Raw genomic sequence first — 18873 nt, forward strand, 5'->3', positions numbered from 1 at the left:
TGTGGTTGAGTGCACATTTGAAATGTTAAAGCAGCATTTTACTCCTTATATATATCAATACCTAAATGATTGAGACTTCACATTTTTAATATACAGAAAGAATGGCATTATACCCATAAAACATTGGTATTTTGTTACTAGAATTCCAAGATTTAGTGTAATTATTAAGGATAAGGTCTCGAACTAAAAGGGTTGGGGAAGATGGATAAAGCCTCTCTTGACGACACAGTTAAACACTTGGGCACACCTCAGGTAGCTTGCTCCTGACCACCATGAAGTATGCGGTAGTCTCCTCCTATAGAAAGGAAATCGGCGCTCAAGGGCATGCCTAAACCCACACAAATACTAAGAAGAGAGCTGTGATGCAAACCCGGGCCTCTGATCCAAACATCTGAGGCTTCCCACTAGAACCCAAAGGCCAAGAAATCTGAAGTATGAAGTTCATGGTTCCCCCAATTGTCACACCTGAGTCACTTGTCCCCAACCAAGCCCCCTCTTTTTTGGGGAACCAATCTTCCTTGCCCCGTCCCTTGACATGAGTGGTAGACCAGCATTTTCTTGCACAGCCATCCCTTCCTGGCCACAATGTATGGGGCAAAGGTTTAGGGGGTTGTTTTGGAATTTGTGGTTATTTTACTCCAACCTGGGAAAGAGAGACTCAGCTCTCTGGCAGTGGAGCTGCAAGACACAAGTCAGAACCATAATGAACAGGAGTGCAACACTGAAGAGAGGCCTGTGTCCAAGAACACAGCCACCGGGCAGAGAGAAGCACAGTCCTCCCCATCCAAGTCCCCAGTGCTATCTCCACAGTGATCTCAACTACCACTCTGGCTTGTGACCTGCCCCAGTAATGCCCCTACTCAGCTTAAACTGCTTTCAGCTGAGTTTCTGTTCAATTTAAAGTCTGTCTGACTTACCTCCCATGATCAGAAAGATTATTAATAGTCATTTTCTTTACAAAAGAGTTTTTTGAAAAACACTATTTAGGTTAGGTTAAAATCACATGGATAACGAAATAAGATCACATACCTGCCTACCCCTCACTGCCCAACAAAAACAAAATTACTATCTCCTAGTCCAATTAAGATGAGCTGACATTTATTAGGTTATATAGTAAGTATGAAAACAGTTGGAAAAAGGAAGGGAATGTTCCAAAGAAATGGATTTTGGTAGTGTTTTTCTCATAACTTGCTTGGAAGACAAATCAATATTATTCTTATTTTGTACAGGAAAAAAAATAAGATAATTGTATTAAATAACAGCAAATAAAACCAGCTTCTCCAATCCATTTCAAAGTAGACCTTGTCAAGGCATTAGGACTTCCTCCTCCTAACTCTAGACATCTCCTTCTCTGTCAATGTTTAATACACCCAGACAATTTTCATCAATCATTTAAGTGGGAAGCAGGATTAACAAAACTAAAATCATTTACTTTATATCTTCTTAAGATTTGTTCTCATCTGAAAGGTTAGAAGTAGAAGAAATATTCTCCAGTACAGCTTCTAGCAACACACAAATATCTCTGGCCCACCCAAAAGGAAAAATATCAAGAGAAATGGTAACACCCAGGAGTGATCAGGAGACACTCATGCACTACTGAGAGGGTGGCAATCTAGCCAAGTCTGATTCAGCAATTCAGCCTTTCAGAACTTTCAGCGCAGAGGCACACATGAAGGCAGAAACCTATGTATATACGAGGATGTTCAGTGCAGTGATGCTGATGGCCAAAAAATTAGAAACAGCCCAGATGTTAGCAACCAAGTATGGATAAAGAAACGATGGCTAAACATGCATAGAATTTAAGTCATCATCTAAGTAGTGTAATTTATTGACTGGATAAAGATGATCATGACATATATTTGACCTAAAAAAACACCTGATAAAATAGCATGATCAGTCTTATATAAATATTCTTTTCATCTTTTTTCTATGGATATAAATAAAATAGTTATCTCAGTACAAAAGACTATGAGTGATTTTCAATTTTTTCACTGCAACTCGTGTTAATATGTTCCTCTTTGTACAACAGGTACATATGACTTTTACATTTACAAAAATACTTCAATTAAGCACCGTCAAGAAATGTGTTTGAAGAGGCTGTTCCCAAGATATACGTATAAATCCCAAAGCACATAGGCTTAGGACCCTCAGCCAAAGTAAGAAGTCAAAGGCAAAAGCATCTCCATGGCTACTTTTCCAAGTGTTCTTCAAAATTATTTGCTTTTTCTTAAAATATATTTTTATTTTTTTCTTTATCTTTTTTCTTTCAACAATCAAGAGCAGGTATTAAAATATATTGTTTAAATCAAAAAGAAATCAAATGTGTCATGCAGGAAAAGAATCTGGCCACTTTTTTTAAAAGGTTATCCACAGCCAATAAATTGTATCCTGAAACCTGAAGTCTTGAACAATTCTCAGATTCAGCCTCGTCTGTCACATACCCAAACCAATACCAAAGCCCACCACATCCTCCTCCCTAATGCCATTATTCAAATTTGCTTCTCCCTCACTTCCCCTTAATCCGACTCCATACCACCTTCATCGGGTTCTTAACTGCCCAGGCAATCTTCAGCACCCGCTGCGGCTGTGCCTGGGTCACAGCTCTCCCTGAGGTCTTTCCATGGCTTCCACTGCCGTGCAAGTTAGTACTAAGGTCCTGCTATGGTATTGAGGGCAGTGTCTCCCAATTGCCCTTGGAGCTCCTCTACTCGGGAAATTTGCTCAGCCTTACTGGGGCACAACCTGCCCACTTGTACCTCAGAACATTAATACTACCTTTATTCACATCCTCCTTCACGAAGCCTGCTCAAGTTATCTCTCTCCTTCCCTCAACAAAAAGAGTCCTAAAGACCATCTCATCCACAAAGCTTTTAAGTATCATTAAACACGGAAAGATTCCTACTAGGCAAATCTCACACAAAGAACCTCCTTCCCATCTACAATCACATCTATTGCATCGACAATGGACAGCCACCTTTGACGCTCCCTCCTTGCTCTTACCCCAAATCCAAGCAGCTACAGTTTAAATGATTCCTCTCGGCTGACCTCCCATTCTCTACTTCAAGCCATTTTCATTAGAATGTCTTTGTTGCTCACGCTAGAGTGCAGTGACACCACCATGGTTCACTGCAGCCCCAAAGTCCTGGGCTCAAGTGATACTCCTGTCTCAGCCACCTAAGTAGTTAGCACTACAGGCTGGTGTGTACCACCACGCCCAGCTAATTTTTTATTTTTATTTTTTTTTTGTAGAACAGTCTCTCTATGTTGCCCAGGCTGTTCTTGAACTCCTGGCCTCAAGCAATCCTCCTACCTTGGCCTCCCAAAATGTTGGGACTACAGGCATGAGCCACCACGCCTGGCCCCTTCTCTGGATTCTTTACCATGGTCCTTGTCACAGACTCTCCCTCTACCCAATGTATTAAAAAGATAACTCAGTAGAGTCTACTAGCTTTTGGTTTTCTTTTCACCATGATGCTGACAATTCCCCTTAGCCCAAAACTGTAAACTGGTGAGTTCTGTTCTGTCTACAGCTGAATACTTGGATCTCACTAATACTCTCTGTGTCATCCATTTCCATGCTTTGCTTTTTTCCCCTCCTACAAAATGTCCTTTAATATTCTGCCAAATTCAGGAGGCATTTTGCTATTATATAGCTTTTTATAGTCCCTTCATAATAGTTAGGAAAACTTAACAGCTGACCATCTCTCCATTTTTACTTCAGCTGCTAGGAAACAAAGCGCAAACCACACTTCATGACATTATTTTATTATATTTCAGTAAATTATTAGGTTGCCTTCATTTATGAATATAAATCTACCTAAATAAGACTAATTTTAAATATTTTTTCTCCCTTTGCAGTAGAGTTTCTGTTTGAGATAACTATCAAAATATACACTTTACTCCTCCTATGCCTAACAGACATAGGATATACATTTCAAAAGCATATGGAGCCAACTAATAAACGAAGAAGGAATAATGAAATTAGAAAATCACCCTTCAGCAGCCAGCATAGTAATAATTGTTTAGGCAAGAATCATCAATGGATTCTAAAACTATAGGTGAAAGTTTGATGAGAAACAGGATATTTACATAGTCTCAAAATATCCCCCTCACAAGATATCTACTAATTATAAACAGGAAAAAAAAGGTTTTTCCTGTTATAAACAGGAAAAAAATTGACCTGTAGCCTTCAAACCTATTAGGTCAAGAAAGACATGGAAAGACTGATAATAAACTGTTCCAGAGTAAAGGATACTATACAGACATGAGACCTAAATGCAAAATGTGCTGGACTGGATCATGAACAAGGATAAAAAATTTACTTTGCCATAAATGACATTAGTAGGACAATAGATGAAATGTGAATGAGGCTCACTGATTAGATATTAGTAGTCTATCAATCTTAATCCTAATTTAGATAACTGTGTTCAGATTAAATAAATGAACTTGTTTTTAGGAAATACACACAAGTATTTAGGAGCAATGGAGCACTGTGTCTACAACTTACTCTCAAAGGATAATAATATGCATAATAATAGAATAATAAAACAATCATGGTAAAGTGAAACAAATGAAAATTCTTTGCATGGTTTTTTGAAATTTTCCAAAATAAAAAGTTAAAAAGTATATATGGTCATGATTCTACTAGGACCAAAGAACTATTTTAAATATATTCATCTTAAATATTTTTTGTTTATTTATTAAAGTACAAAATGAGTTGCTTCTCTCTCACTCAGGACCCAGTCTCCTAAAGTAATCATTAACTGTAGGGTGTGTCCTTACACCCTTTTCTTTATTCTCCAATAAATGCAACTATTAGTAGTGCTACAGACTTATAAAGGAAATATTGCATACAGCTTCAGAGGTAGGCTCTAAAGTCAGACTACCCAGAGAAAAATCCTGCCTGTGACACTTTCTAGTCATGTAACCTCAGGGAAATTCCTTCACTTCCCCTAGGCAGTTTCCCCAGGTGAAGAATGGGAATAATCATAGTGCTTATCACATAGCACCTATAATTAAAGTTAACTTTCCATAGATCTTATTATTATTTGGCCCAATAACTATATAATATTTTTACCTATGTCCTTTCACTGACCACACGCTACCATATGCTGGCACCTTACATATTCTGACTCACTGAATCCTCTATGTAGTGGTATCATCAGACCCATTTCACAGGTAAGGAAATCCATTCAGAAAAAGAAAGTTACCTGGTCAAAGGTCTAAGAGGCAGAGCCAGGACAAGAATCCAGACAATTCATACTGAATTCTGAATTATTTCCAGTATGCTTTGTTGCCCTTGCATATATGTAAACAACATATTTAGGAAAAAATGCCATTAATTATATACACCAAGTACACTGTTTTTATTCGACAATCCACATAAATTTTCTTGAAATAACCTTGCCTGAGGTTTCTTGCTTTTGCTTAGCGCTGCTCACTGTAGCTTTTCTGCTTACAACAGTAACACCTATCTTTTTAAATTACACCAGAGAAATTCACCTCCTGCAGCCAGCAGAACACTGCAAGGAAAACCTGGGAAGAATGGACTGCCTCTGAAAGGATGTGTCACTTGGTGGCAGCACCAAGAAGACGGCCAGAATAGGAAACAGAAGTCACTTAATCTGAATCCACTAATCTTTTCTGGCTCTCCTCTCAAGGACACAAAGTGAGTAACAAAAACCTCAATGAAAGCCAAGGTTTGGGAGCCAGGCAAAGGAAATGAGAGGGACCTCCCTTATCTGTCAACATACTCCACTCCCGCCCACAAATGCACTTGATTCAGGGGTAACACTGTGCTCTGTACAGGAGCTTAGGAGAGACCAAATCTACAGTCTATGGAGGAACAGGAGAGGAAGAGAGGCTTCTCAGAACCCTTTGCAACTTACTCCTCTTGATTCTTCTTGGCTCTATTTAATTCTACTTCTCCGTCAAGGCCTCTCCAACTAACCATACCCTAATATTTTTTCCTTCTCCACATGACAGCATTTATACATATTCCTACGATGCAATTTAGCACTGAATTATTTCCCATCCTACACTGGACACTGTCCTCTCATATGCCCTACATGTCCCTCCAATCAGACCATAAGGTCCTATAGGGCAGAGTCAAAGGAGCCCTAGTTCCTATTAGAGAACCCACAAATTTCAAATACAAGGCAGCATGGCACAGGCCTTGAGACACAGGGATGAAGTCATACATAACAAATCAGACAGATCTAGACAGCCCAGGCACTGGGCCATACAGTGTTAGGGCAGAGACCATGCCCATCTTTTCCCCACTGTATACCCAGCTCCCCCAGTGCAGCAACTGGCACATCATAAGTGCTTAATTAACTTCAGTTGTTGCATAAAGACCTGGGTTTAAGTCCCAGAAATCTAATTACTTGAAAAGTTACCTGATTTTTTGAGCATCAGTCTTCTCCTCTGTAAAATGGGAATAACAATATCTACCTCACAAGATATATGACTTCTAACTATAAGTTAAAAATCTATACATATTTAGCACAATTTCTGGTACACAATAAATGCACCATAGTCATGGCTACCATTACTCTCTACAATATTAATTTAAGTACGCAATCACTTATCCAAAACTCTAGAGGCCAGATGTGTTCTGGAATACAGAATTTTTCAGATTTTAGGAAGGTAAAATAGTGAACACCATGTGTCCATACGTGTGTGTGTGTGTGTGTGTGTGTGTACACACACACACACACACACACACACACAAATCCCTTGAACAGAATCCAGGCTAGCAACCCAGAATCAAACATAATTTTTTTGTTTTTTTTGAGACAGAGTCTCACTCTGTTGCCCGGGCTAGAGTGCCATGGCGTCAGCCTAGCTCATAGCAAACTCAAACTCCTGGGCTCAAGCAATCCTCCTGCCTCAGCCTCCCGAGTAGCTGGGACTACAGGCATGTGCCACTATGCTAAGCTACTTTTTTATAAGTATATATTTTTAGTTGTCCAGCTAATTTCTTTCTATTTTTTTAGTAGAGACGGGGGTCTCGCTCTTCCTCAGGCTGGTCTGGAACTCCTGAGCTCAAACGATTATCCCGCCTCGGCTTCCCAAAGAGCTAAGATTACAGGCGTGAGCCACCACACCCGGCCCAAACATAATATTTTTGCAGTGAAACATACCCTACGCAGGTAAATAAAGACTATAAATAGTCTCATGTCAGTTCACTTCAGGACAAATGACAAATGAATTATGAAAAACACTAGGCTTTCAGAACTTTTGGGATTATGAAACGTGGAGAATTCACAAAAGCACCAGGGTCCCCACTAGGAAGCTCTGTTTCCACTTAGCCCACTAACGGTTCAAATGCTTGCACTGGTGTGACCGTGAGGCTGCATGTTACTACACCGTGGGGCAGAAGAAAAGCTATCAAGATGACCTGGGAAAGCGGCACAGCCTAAGTCCCCTCAATTTCCTCCAGCTGCCATAGTCCAGGTAGCCTCTCCAGGACAGATCGCACTTAAGCTTTCATTCCTTCTCACCTAAAGGAAAAGGGAGGAGGGAAAACCAGAAGCAGCTAAAAGTACACGTAGGAAATTACCCCACCATCTTTCCTTTTCTTCAAGTTTTAATCAAGGCAAACAGGAAAAGGAGAACAGATCAATGAGGGTAGCCATATTCAAAACTGGAGATTGTTATTTTTATTTATTTTTTATTTTTTTTTTCAGTCATAACACAACAAAACAGGAGTTTATTAACATAAGTAAACTAAATTATCAGACATGATATCATATAATGTCAGATTTATAAGGAAATAAAACTTATAAACAATTTCACTTTTTGAAATATCCGTTTTCATCAATCCCATCCATGAATACACTGAAAGAATTTTAGCGTGTAGCCCTCCCAAGGCTTCTGCTGTATGTCCCACTAATATCTCATGTTCAAGCTCTTTGATAAATGAAAGGCCATTAGTCATGAAGTATTCTGTCCCAGAATTATTTTTATTTTTAATGTCTAAGTTTCCTTCCAGGACACCCATGGTCACTATGACAACATGGAACACTTTACAAATCCTTCCAGGTTGAACAGCACCCTCACTGTGTGGCCCTGGTGGTATTCTAGATGTATGATTATTTAAATAACCAATTGCTCATCCCTCAGGATAATTTCTACTACCCAAAAAGTCCAAGGCCAGCTCACTGTAGACGATGAGTATAGGCTAACAGAATTCAAACTGATCCCAATATAAGTCTGGGTGAGAGCTACAAAACAAAGTCAAGTTTTCTGAAATATCATATAAGGTGGTCCACAAACAAACTGAGCTCTATTTAATCTAAACGGATGCTCTCCCCCATTCCCAAATTATACACAAATTATAAACCTTACTACTTTTCTCCCAGATTAATCCCTAATGGTTCCCATCACTAAAGAAAAAAGTATTTACCTAAGTGGCACATAGTGGGTATTCAATGTTCTAGTACAGGGGTATGCAAACTATAGTCCAAGGGTGAAAGTGGCCCTCAACCCGTCTCTGTAAATCAAGTTTTATTGGAACACAGCCAAGCCCATTCATTTATGTATTGCCTGTGGCTGCTTTTGCAATACAAGGGCCCAGACTAGTTGAATATTTACAAGAAAAACATATGGACCACAAAGCCTAAAAGATTTACTATCTGGCCTTTAAGAAAAAGTTTACTGACCTCTGTTCCTATGAAAGGAATACCAGCTAGGAAATCAGAGAGACCTATATTTAAATCCAATTCCATAATCACTAGTAGAAATTACCTCATATTTCTGGGCCTCGGTTACTTCTTGTACAAAATGAGGATATCACTATCTACCTTGCAGGGGTGTTATACAGACTAAATGAGACAAGGCAAATAATATACCCGACACAAAGTAAGCAATAAATGGTAGCCATTAAACTGCAATTAATAACACATACAAATTTGCCTATTATGTTAAGAAATACTCAATGTACAGTTATTCAAGGTCTAGCCAAATATTTTTAAAAATAAGATACTGTACTGGCATTTATCAACCTCTTCAGTTAAGAAAAGGGATAATAACACACAAGTACTACTGTTTTGGAAGGCCAAAATTACTTCTCCTTTCTCTTATTATTTTTTTAGCCCTTAATATAAAAAAAAAAAAAATTCAAGAAGCCAAGCTTCAAACTTTTGTTTAATATAAAGCTAATTCCTTCAACCATACCACATAAAAAATGTCAAATAAAGCCTAAAATATACCACATGCTCTGAATGAGAAATTTTGATCTACAATTAAGAAAAAAAGGGGGTAGGGCTTAAAAGATAAGTCTCTAAATTTCAGTATAGCCACCAGCAATATTTGCTGAGCAGTCTCTCGATGTTCCTGAGTTCACTCGTGGAACCAGTGTTTGTTGGGCACCTATCATGTTCCAGGCTCTAAGCTTCAGCTGTGAACAAGGCAGGCTGCCACCACACTTAGAGAACTCACAAACCAGTGTGCCACTCAGCACCGTATAAGAAGATTAGAACCACAACACATGGCCCTTGACTATAAAACCATCTATATCATAACTCATATAAGATATTAGAGCTTGAAGGCTCCCAAGTGTCTAACATCTGCATTGTACAAACAGGTTAACTGAATTGTCCATGGATATAAGCAAGTTGGTAGTAAACCCCATCTTCCTGACTTTCCTTCACACCAAGGTGTTTTTACTTAGGAATTACTTTACAAAGGGTCAAGTCTTAATCTTTCACTCCTTTGTAACCTGCAAACGCTATTCTGGAAAAACTACCTAATCATCAAAACTCTAACTTCCTTTAGGCAGTATGACCTATTTTCATCTTCTCTCTGCCCACAGAATTCTGTATATTTCTATTACTGCACACTATCCTGTATTGTACCCATTTGTTCATTTATCAGTTTCCTCCCCACTGACTATGAGCTCCTTGAAGACAGGAACCATGCATTGATAACTACCACTAATGTCTTAGTGCTTACTATGTGACAGGGGTGTGATAACTTTATACACACTTTCTCACTTAATGCTCATAATAACTCAATTATCCTGATATTCTAGATAGGAAAACTGAGTTTGGAGAGGTTACGAACACTCACTCACTTTAGCTGACTCTACAGATTACTAATTTAACATCCACATTACCGAGTCCCATCCCCAACCTGCTCCTTCCTAACAGGAGTGTGATACTGGTTCAAGTATCCCTGCTTCTTAACATGGCCACATGCTTCACTCAGAGGAGGCTGGACCCCTACTTAAGACCAGTAGGTTAAGCATGACAGTCAAAAGCAATCATGGACACCCATTCCATTTTCCAATGGTACTGGGGTGGGCACACAGAGCCATTCTGGCCGATGTGATGTAGGAAAAGTCTGCTGGGAGGCCGGGTGTGGTGGCTCACCCCTGTACTCCTAGCACTCTAGGAGGCCGAGGCCGGAGAACAGTGTGAGGTCAGGAGTTCAAGAAAAGTCTGCTGGGGAACTTCTGAGAAAGGTTTCCTCCCAAGTAAGAGACACAAGAAGATACTCTTCTTCCCTGCACATTGCTTTAACTACTACTGGACTTATTTATTTGAGATACTAAATTTTCTTCGAGTATCTTTAGATCAGTGAAGTTAGTTTCCCATTACTTTGCCAGAAGCATCCTAATATGCACATAGAAAAAGTGGTAAAGCCATGACTGAAACACAGACAAGGTGACTTCACAGCCCTCAAAAATGTAACGACTAGACTCTACCACCTTTCATCTCTTCAACTTTCCCACCATCCGGCACCAATGCCAAGCACATAAGAAGCAATTAACTACAGCTAAAGGAATAAATAGATCAATGAAAGAGAATTTTAGCTCAGCTTTTAAAGATAGGTAAGATAAACTTTATATCCAGTTGTAAGTGAAATATTAGGGCCCTAGGTAATACCCTTAGCAAGTATAAAGCCTGACTGTTCTTAGATGAGACTGAGTAATATATTTAGAAAACAGTCTATACTACAGCAAACAAAGGGATCCTATAAGCAACAGTTTCTAAGTCCAAACCAATCTCAAAAGACTGAGTCAATGGAAAAAGCACAGCAGATTCTGTTTCTGTAAGCCCCTTTTGCAACATCTAAAGCACCTATTAGTAGTCATGCAAACTTTCCACTCTTCCTTCCATCTTAACCTTGATCCAAAGGGGCCACCCTCTAGGCAAACTAAAAGGGAGGGTGGTGGGGAGAGGAAGGAAAGATGAGGGCAGAGAGAGGAACAACACCTCTTCTGCACTTTAAGTCCAGCCTAGTTTTTACTCATGAAAGCTCAGTCATTGAAAGTTAAAATGGTCAACCTTGGCCGGGTGCAATGGCTCACACCTGTAGTCTTAGCTCTTTGGGAGGTCGAAGCAGGAGGATCACTTGAGCCCAGGAGTTCGAGACCAACATGAGCAACACTGTGAAACCTCATCTGTACAAAAAGTAGAAAAATTAGCTGGGCATGGTGGTACACACCTGTATTCCCAGCTACTTGGGAGGCTGACACAGGAAGACTGCTTAAGCCCAGGAGTTTGAGGTTGCAGTAAGTTCTGATGATGTCACCGCACTCTAGCCCAGACAAACAGAGCAAGACCTTGTCTCAAAATAAATAAATAAAAAGGTCAACCTTCACAACTCATTTGGGCCGTAGGACCCAACCCTACCCCCACCCACACTCGCAGCCAAAGGCACATGAAGAGCCTGATACTTAGAACCTGAAGGATATCCTCTAGGCCATTACACACAGGTCACAGAAGTGCCCTTGGCAATCCATACTATTTCTGGCCAGGTACCTGGGCAAGCTTCACAACAGTGACTTGAAGGTAAAATTCTCCACATCCTGTTACCAATTTGATCCCCCAGAGAAAATCAGTGAAGACATCTATTATTCATGAAGGGCCACTCACCAACTTCTCGTGACCTATTTGCTGCAAGACACAAAATACACTTAAACTTCAAGGGTGCAAATGCTTGTAAACTTTCCAAAATAAAAGCTTCTCCTTATCTGTTCAATTGACCTTCTCTAAAAGTGCTAAAGGATTTTTTTCATCTCCAACAAAAATCAAAGAAAACTACTCACTCTAGAATGAAATGTCCAAAAGTCACAATCTAAAATGAGTGTCTTATTGGAAGCCAAAGAATCATGTGGATTGCTCACGAAGGATTTTTTTTAAGGACCAATTTTGATTCACCAAAGCAACCCAGCCACCTACAAGAGCACCTTCTAAAGCACAGCTTACCTTGTAATTGCTAGAGTTCACCCAAGAGGTAGCGAGTCCATCCACAAGCTTATCTAACATGGTCTGGTCATGTTCAAGGTCAGCAGACTTCTGTTTATCTGAGAAATAGTCTATAAGTTCTTGGCCAACCTGCAGTCGTTTCCCCACATCCTTCTGCAACACCTGTGCCAGGCAGGACTCCATGCGAGGCTCCATGGTGGAATTCAAATCCAGATTCAGCAAAAGCTAGAGGGCAGTCAGGATGACTTCCTCCCAGTAGACGTATCCGAGAGGTTGCCTCTTTGTTCGCTGAAGGTTACTAAGAGCCTGTGTTTCAAAGATGCAATCCGGGGAATGGCAACAATGCACCATGTGTGTCTGAAGAGCAGCTGGTAGGATATTAAAAGTCCAATTTAAATAACTAGTAGGAGATAAAGGAGTGAGTGGCAGAGTGACATTCTACTATTGGGTCTGAAATACTTCATAATTCAGCAGTCCGTTCTGAAAAGTAAGAGAAGAGAACGACAAATCAGCACAGATAACATAACACTCAAATGTTATGAAACATTAAATCAAAGACAAAGCAATTAATGCTGCAGAATCGTTTATAATCGCATGGAGTGAAAAGCATGAACGCTTGGCAACCGTATCAGAATAACATAATTATTATTTTTATCAGGAAGAACATTGAAGCCCAGAGAAAAGAGCCAATGAGCTAAACAGTTGGTGGGCTGATATTTTTCACAATTTCCCAGCTTGTATTATAAATGCACCAGTCAGGAAAGCAATCTTCTGCTTTAGCTAGCATATTTATTTGTAGCTTAAGTTCTGCTTCCCACCAAAAACCTACCACCACTCTGTGTCTGAATCACTGTAGGTACTGCAGCTTATTGCCTTATTCACAGTATTCTGAAAAACCAAATACCGGAAGTGGGGCAGGCTCCATAAAAACACCATTGACCAAACTGGCTGGCTTGTACACATTAACCAAAATCAAGTACAGCACCTACATCACACTTCTTGCTTAGCAGCTTTACAATGGGGTGAACAGTAGCCCCTGCCTCCTTCTCCTCACCAAAGAAAAGAGAGAGACAAAAGGAGAAAGTAAACAGGCTCACATTCTGATCAGTTATTAACAGAATATTCTCAGCTGACGATAGCACCATTTGGGCCTGGTGTTCTGTTATAAAATCAGGAGATCTCAAAATCATGTTTAGGTAGGGCAAAACACATGATATGGGAAATGTACCAAAACGGTTTTAACCACACAAATTGTACAAGCCGTCTAGCTAATCTACAGCTGCTGTAGCAATGGTACACATTTATTTACTTCAATTTCTTCTCTTCTAAAAGCATTACTCAATTACTCTCATTCTAAACCAAGACAACCCACAGGAAACCCATTTTCAAGATGCAGCACCTCCCTGATACTGTACTAAATAGAAGAGTTCTTCACACCAATAGTAAGTTCCAACTTTCAAGGGCTCCAGCAGGTAAATCTGTCTTTTATAAATCAAGTAAAATTAAAAATTTTAAGGATTGTAAGGAAACTCTTCTAGTCTAAACACAGTAGTTCTCTCCCTTTCTAATATGACCCCATCCCCACCCCTAATCTTAACATTAAAAAAAGATGCTCTGAGTTATAAAATCATAGCCTTTCTGGTGGGTTATACAGCAAGTTTATTTTCTGCAAAGAGGTGCCTTATGTTTACACACAAGTAAGACATAAAAGGAAACCCAGATATTCAACCTCTTTTTCCTCTCACAGAACTGGTTCCCATGTCCTCAGGGGCATGATGCAGTGGTTCAGTGCCTTTACTGGGGACCAAAAATGTTGGGATCATGAAGGGTCAGACTGGTCAAAATCACCCAGGTTCCAAGGTGGAAGTGATAGATTTTCAGGGCCAAGAGATGAGCTGTTGTCAGGCAGGTGGCTGACCGAAGGTGAGCAAGAGATCAGCCTGGTACTGGGGCAGCAGCGGTAAGGCCTAACGCAGTGTCACATCCTATGCTGCCTGTTCGTTTTCCTCAACTACCTGCTGCTTGCCAGAGAAGACCCAGGCTTCTTCATGGCAGCCCCTCAGCGCCAGGTTCTCCACAGTGAGAGGCTGCACAGACTCCACTTGCACAGCCCTAGCCCCCTGCACCCCACCAACGTCCTCAAAGTGGTACCATGCAGCCCACACATGGGCCTGCAGCTCCAGATGTTCCACAATCAGGCTCTGGTCCATCACAGGATGATAGAAAACCATTAATGGCCCTGGGAAAAGGTATCTCTCAACAGTGGATAGTCTTTCATGGGCTCCATGAGCCTGAGACTAGGGCATGGACATTAGAGAGATGCAAGAGAAACCCACACGGGGCCACATGGCATCACCTCCCTAGACTTCACAGCCACCACTGCCACATCTGGTCTTGCTTAGCTCCCAGACCCATTCTCACAAACTTTTGATACCAATAGGAATCACATAAGTCAAGTCATTCAATAAGGAAAACCCTCCTTCAAAGCCCCAGCATACAATTACCCATCTTCTACTTTACAGTTTCTAAAAATGCAGCAGGGTGAGGGAGGGATGGCATTCAACAAGACTTAACTATCTCACTGAGCAGTCCTTCCTTAAATTGAGGAGATATCTGCCTTCCAGTCATTTCCACACCCTGGAACTAGTCCCTCCTTCAAAGGAAAGATCTACAAACATACAAAAGCAGCTATTACCCTTCATTCCAATTTTTAGCCGAAACATAATACCTCCAGTTCCTTAATCAGCCCTTGTGTTGGACTAAAGAAGGTATCATTGATACAGGAAAACTGAAGAAACAAACAAAACCTTTTCTTTCTGGGTTCAATATTAGTCCAAGAAGCAGAACTATCAAGCTATGGTAGCTTAAAAATGGCCACAAAGTCTTTGCTACTCCTTCCCTACCAAGGTAGAATCTAAGTCCCCTCCCACAGTGACTCTGGGCTTGGCCCTGTGAAATGTTTTGGCCAGTGGGAAATCGGCACTATAAAAACAAGCAGAGACTTGATATGCAAACACTGGAGTCTGCCTTCTTAGAATGCTGTGCTGGGACAGCCATGCTGTAAGGAAGCTGGTCTACCCTACTGGACAAGAGAGGTCACATGATAGAGAACCAACACAGTCCGATCAACAGGCAGCAGCTACTGCCAGACGTGTAAATGAGGCCATCTGGGACCATCTACCCCTTCCAGTCACCATCCAACTGCAGCTACACAAATAAGTGTAAGGAAACAAGCAGAAAACCACCCAGCCAAACCACAGAATTATGAGAAATAACATTTCATTTTTGTTTTATTTAAGCTAAGTTTGTGATGGTTTGTTACATAGCAATAGATAACTGATACACTCCTACTTCCCCTAAACCATCGTTCATCCTCAGTGAAAACACTCTCAGCTTTTACTCCTTCAAGGGGTCTAAAATCAACAGATGCTGACCAGTAATAATGAAAATAAGATTCCATTTTTAAGTATCTACACGAGGTGTCAAGTCCTATGCTAGCTGATTTACACATACTACCTCTAAGTGTTCAACCCACTCTATAAGGTAGATGGTTAACATCCCTATATCATAGATGAAGAAATTGAGGTAGAGTAAGGGTAAGTAATTTTCCAAGGTTGCATGGCCAACGAGCTTCCTTTCCCCATCTTTGGACCCTTATTATTAGAAGTCTGGCCTAGTTCTGTTTTGACTCAAGGAAAGGAGGTCAGACTTCATGCTTAGCTAGGAAGAAACAGTCAAGAGAGCAGGGTCTCCATTCCTTAAGTAAACACTGGGAAAGATCTCATTCGTACAGATCTCTCTACTGTGATTTTTAAAATGTATAAGAAACCCCACCTCTTCAATTGGAATTGTATAAGATTTCCAACAAATAAGCATATGCTTCTTGAAGGTAATTATGCAATAAAGGCTTAGCACACTCAAAAATAGGTCATAAACTCCTATGAATGAAACTCAAAAATGAAAGAGATTGGAAGCCCTGAGGCATTAAGCAGACTGGGTTCTCCCTTTTCTCTTTTTCTTAACTAGAAAAAAAAAAAGTAACTGTTCTCTCTTACACTTACTAAACTGGGTTTTCTGTAGCCTCTTCCCATGCTTTTGAGTGACTTTCCATCTCTACCTTCAAAGGTATTCAGGGAATACTAATCACATAGGTCCTGATGCACAAGGTACAAAAGTGCAACACGTCCCTCCCACCCATGACCCCTAGCTACCCAGTTTCCCTCTTTAAAAGCAAATAATGTCACTGGTTTTCTATGTATCCTTGCAGAAATATTTTTAGCTATCTAAGCAAATAAGTAATTGTGTTATCCTCACTGTATTCTCCAGGAAGAGTTTTCTAAGCATTTGCAATTATAATAAATCATAAAAAGAGAAATCAAAAACAAAGAAAAATACAGGCAAAATTTCATATAGCAAGAGCTTTAAAGAAGTTTATATTTAAAATGCAGAAAACTTAGAAAATAAGAAGAAAAGGAGGAAGATTTAGAAGAGTTGGAGGAGAAAGAAGAGTTGAAAGAGTTAGAAAGGAGGAGGAAAAGAAGTTAGAAGAGGCAGAGGAGGAGTTGGAAGAGGAGGAGGTGGAAGAGTTGAAGGAGGAAGAAGAGGAGTTGGAGGAATTGGAGGAAGAGAAGTTGGAAGAGGAGGAAGAAGAGTTAGAGATGTAGAAAGAGGAAGAAGAGGAGTTGGAGGAGGAGTTGGAGTTGGAGGAGGGGGAGGAGGAGAAAGTAAAACTCTCTTCCCTCCGCCCACATCCTGACCAGGCTCTCCACTAGGGAAGAGTGAAACAAGGAAACTGAGGTCTAAAGTTAACCTGTAACTGGTAGTCACCTGTGGCAAAGCTCAATAAAAATCAGGTCTATCGTATATAAGTAATGGAAGGCACTGGGATCCAAGAATAAACAGGACTCAGCCCCTGCCTTTACTGAGCTTATGGACCACTGTTACAATCCCAGCAGTCACTTCTACAGTCATCAATCAAGAGAGTAGCATTACACAGAGAATCACCTTACAGCAGTGTTGACATCAGAAATTACTCAGAATGTCACAGTATTTCTAAGTCAAAAAAAAAAAAAAAGTTCAATTTTCACACATTTCCCAAAAGAATAAAAGAAACATAAAAAAGACATAGAAGAGGGCCGGGCGCGGTGGCTCACGCCTATAATCCTAGCACTCTGGGAGGCCGAGGCAGGAGGATCGCTCTAGGTCAGAAGTCCCAGACCAGCCTGAGCAAGAGCAAGACCCAGTCTCTACTAAAAATATAAAGAAATGATCTGGACAGCAAAAATATATATAGAAAAAGATTAGCCGGGCATGGTGGCACATGCCTGTAGTCCCAGCTACTCGGGAGGCTGAGGCAGAAAGATTGCTTAAGCCCAGGAGTTTGAGGTTGCTGTGAGCTAGGCTGACGCCACAGCACTCTGGCCTGGGCAACAGAACAAGACTCTGTTTCAAAAAAAAAAAAGACATAGAAGAAATGCTAGATGAAGTTAGAATAGCAAAGCACCATTTTTCTTGTTTATTTATCAGGGTAAGTTTTCTCCTTTAGCAAGATCTCACCATGAAGGCTACTGAACACAATAAATGTCACTCTGTCAGTGATATGAGAAAAGGGACACATTTCAGGTATTTGTGAAAAAATGCACCAACTCTTCCCAAACTCAACCCCAACTGCAAGAGGCCCTTCCATTCCCCAACATGAACATTCTCTGTCTCTATTACAGTGGTCAGGTTCTAAGCTCCTCAGCCTTTTCCTGCCACATCATCTTGGTCTACAGGGGCAAAACAGTGGTCCTAGTCATCCTTCTTTATAGTATCCTGGAAAGTAGAAATTATCAGAGGAACCTTTACCAGAATAATAGCCCAACTATGCTGCAGGCCAACAGGAAGAAGCTTAAAAATACCAACTTCAACAAGAATGAAGAAACACAGTAAGACAGCTTGATGTAATGAAAAGAGCAATGAAGTTGGGAATTCTGGCCTCTGGTCTTGACTGTGCCACTTCCTGAGTGGCACTGTGGAGAATATTGGCTCTATATGCAATAAATAAGATCAGGCATAGAAAAGGGTTTGCACAGAACATTTTTTAAAAATAGCTCCTATCTGCATCCCCTTAATTAACATCTATCCTGTGGTACTCGTGTACACTATTAATAGAGAACTATTAACAACGGAGGATGGGAGAGAGAAGAGAATCAACCATTAGCTCTGCAATGTCTTAGTCTACTGTAGATTTCTCCATAAAAATTTAAAAGTAGGACCATTTTTACTTAGTAGCTTAAAACAATGAGTTAATACTTCTCTTTTTTTTTTTTTTCAGACAGAGTCTTGCTCTGTTGCCCGGGCTAGAGTGCCGTGGCGTCAGCCTAGCTCACAGCAACCTCAAACTCCTGGGCTCAAGCAATCCTTCTGCCTCGGCCTCCCGAGTAGCTGAGACTACAGGCATGTGCCACCATGCCCAGCTAACTTTTTCTATATATATTTTTAGTTGTCTGGCCAATTTCTTTCTATTTTTAGTAGAGACGGGGTCTTGCTCTTGCTCAGGCTGGTCTCGAACTCCTGACCTGGAGCGATGCTCCCACCTTGGCCTCCCAGAGTGCTAGCATTACAGGAGTGAGCCACCATGCCCGGCCGATACTTCTATTAAGTCTATGAGTTG

The 18873-nt window shown here is 40.6% G+C and overlaps 1 protein-coding gene across 8 annotated transcripts in view; it reads right to left on the reverse strand.

The window, feature by feature from the left end:
* CLASP1 (cytoplasmic linker associated protein 1) overlaps positions 1-18873 on the reverse strand; it is a 263544-nt gene that overhangs the window by 220095 nt on the left and 24576 nt on the right. For all 8 annotated transcript variants that reach the window (XM_069462102.1, XM_069461691.1, XM_069461772.1 and 5 more), the window contains exon 2: positions 12219-12698. In XM_069462102.1, the coding sequence (XP_069318203.1) occupies positions 12219-12413 (195 nt within the window). In that variant the 5' untranslated portion in view covers positions 12414-12698. The remainder of the gene's footprint in view (positions 1-12218; positions 12699-18873) is intronic.

The sequence above is a fragment of the Eulemur rufifrons genome, chromosome 1 (genome assembly GCF_041146395.1).
Source record: "Eulemur rufifrons isolate Redbay chromosome 1, OSU_ERuf_1, whole genome shotgun sequence".
In the NCBI taxonomy this organism is placed as follows: Eukaryota; Metazoa; Chordata; class Mammalia; order Primates; family Lemuridae; genus Eulemur; species Eulemur rufifrons.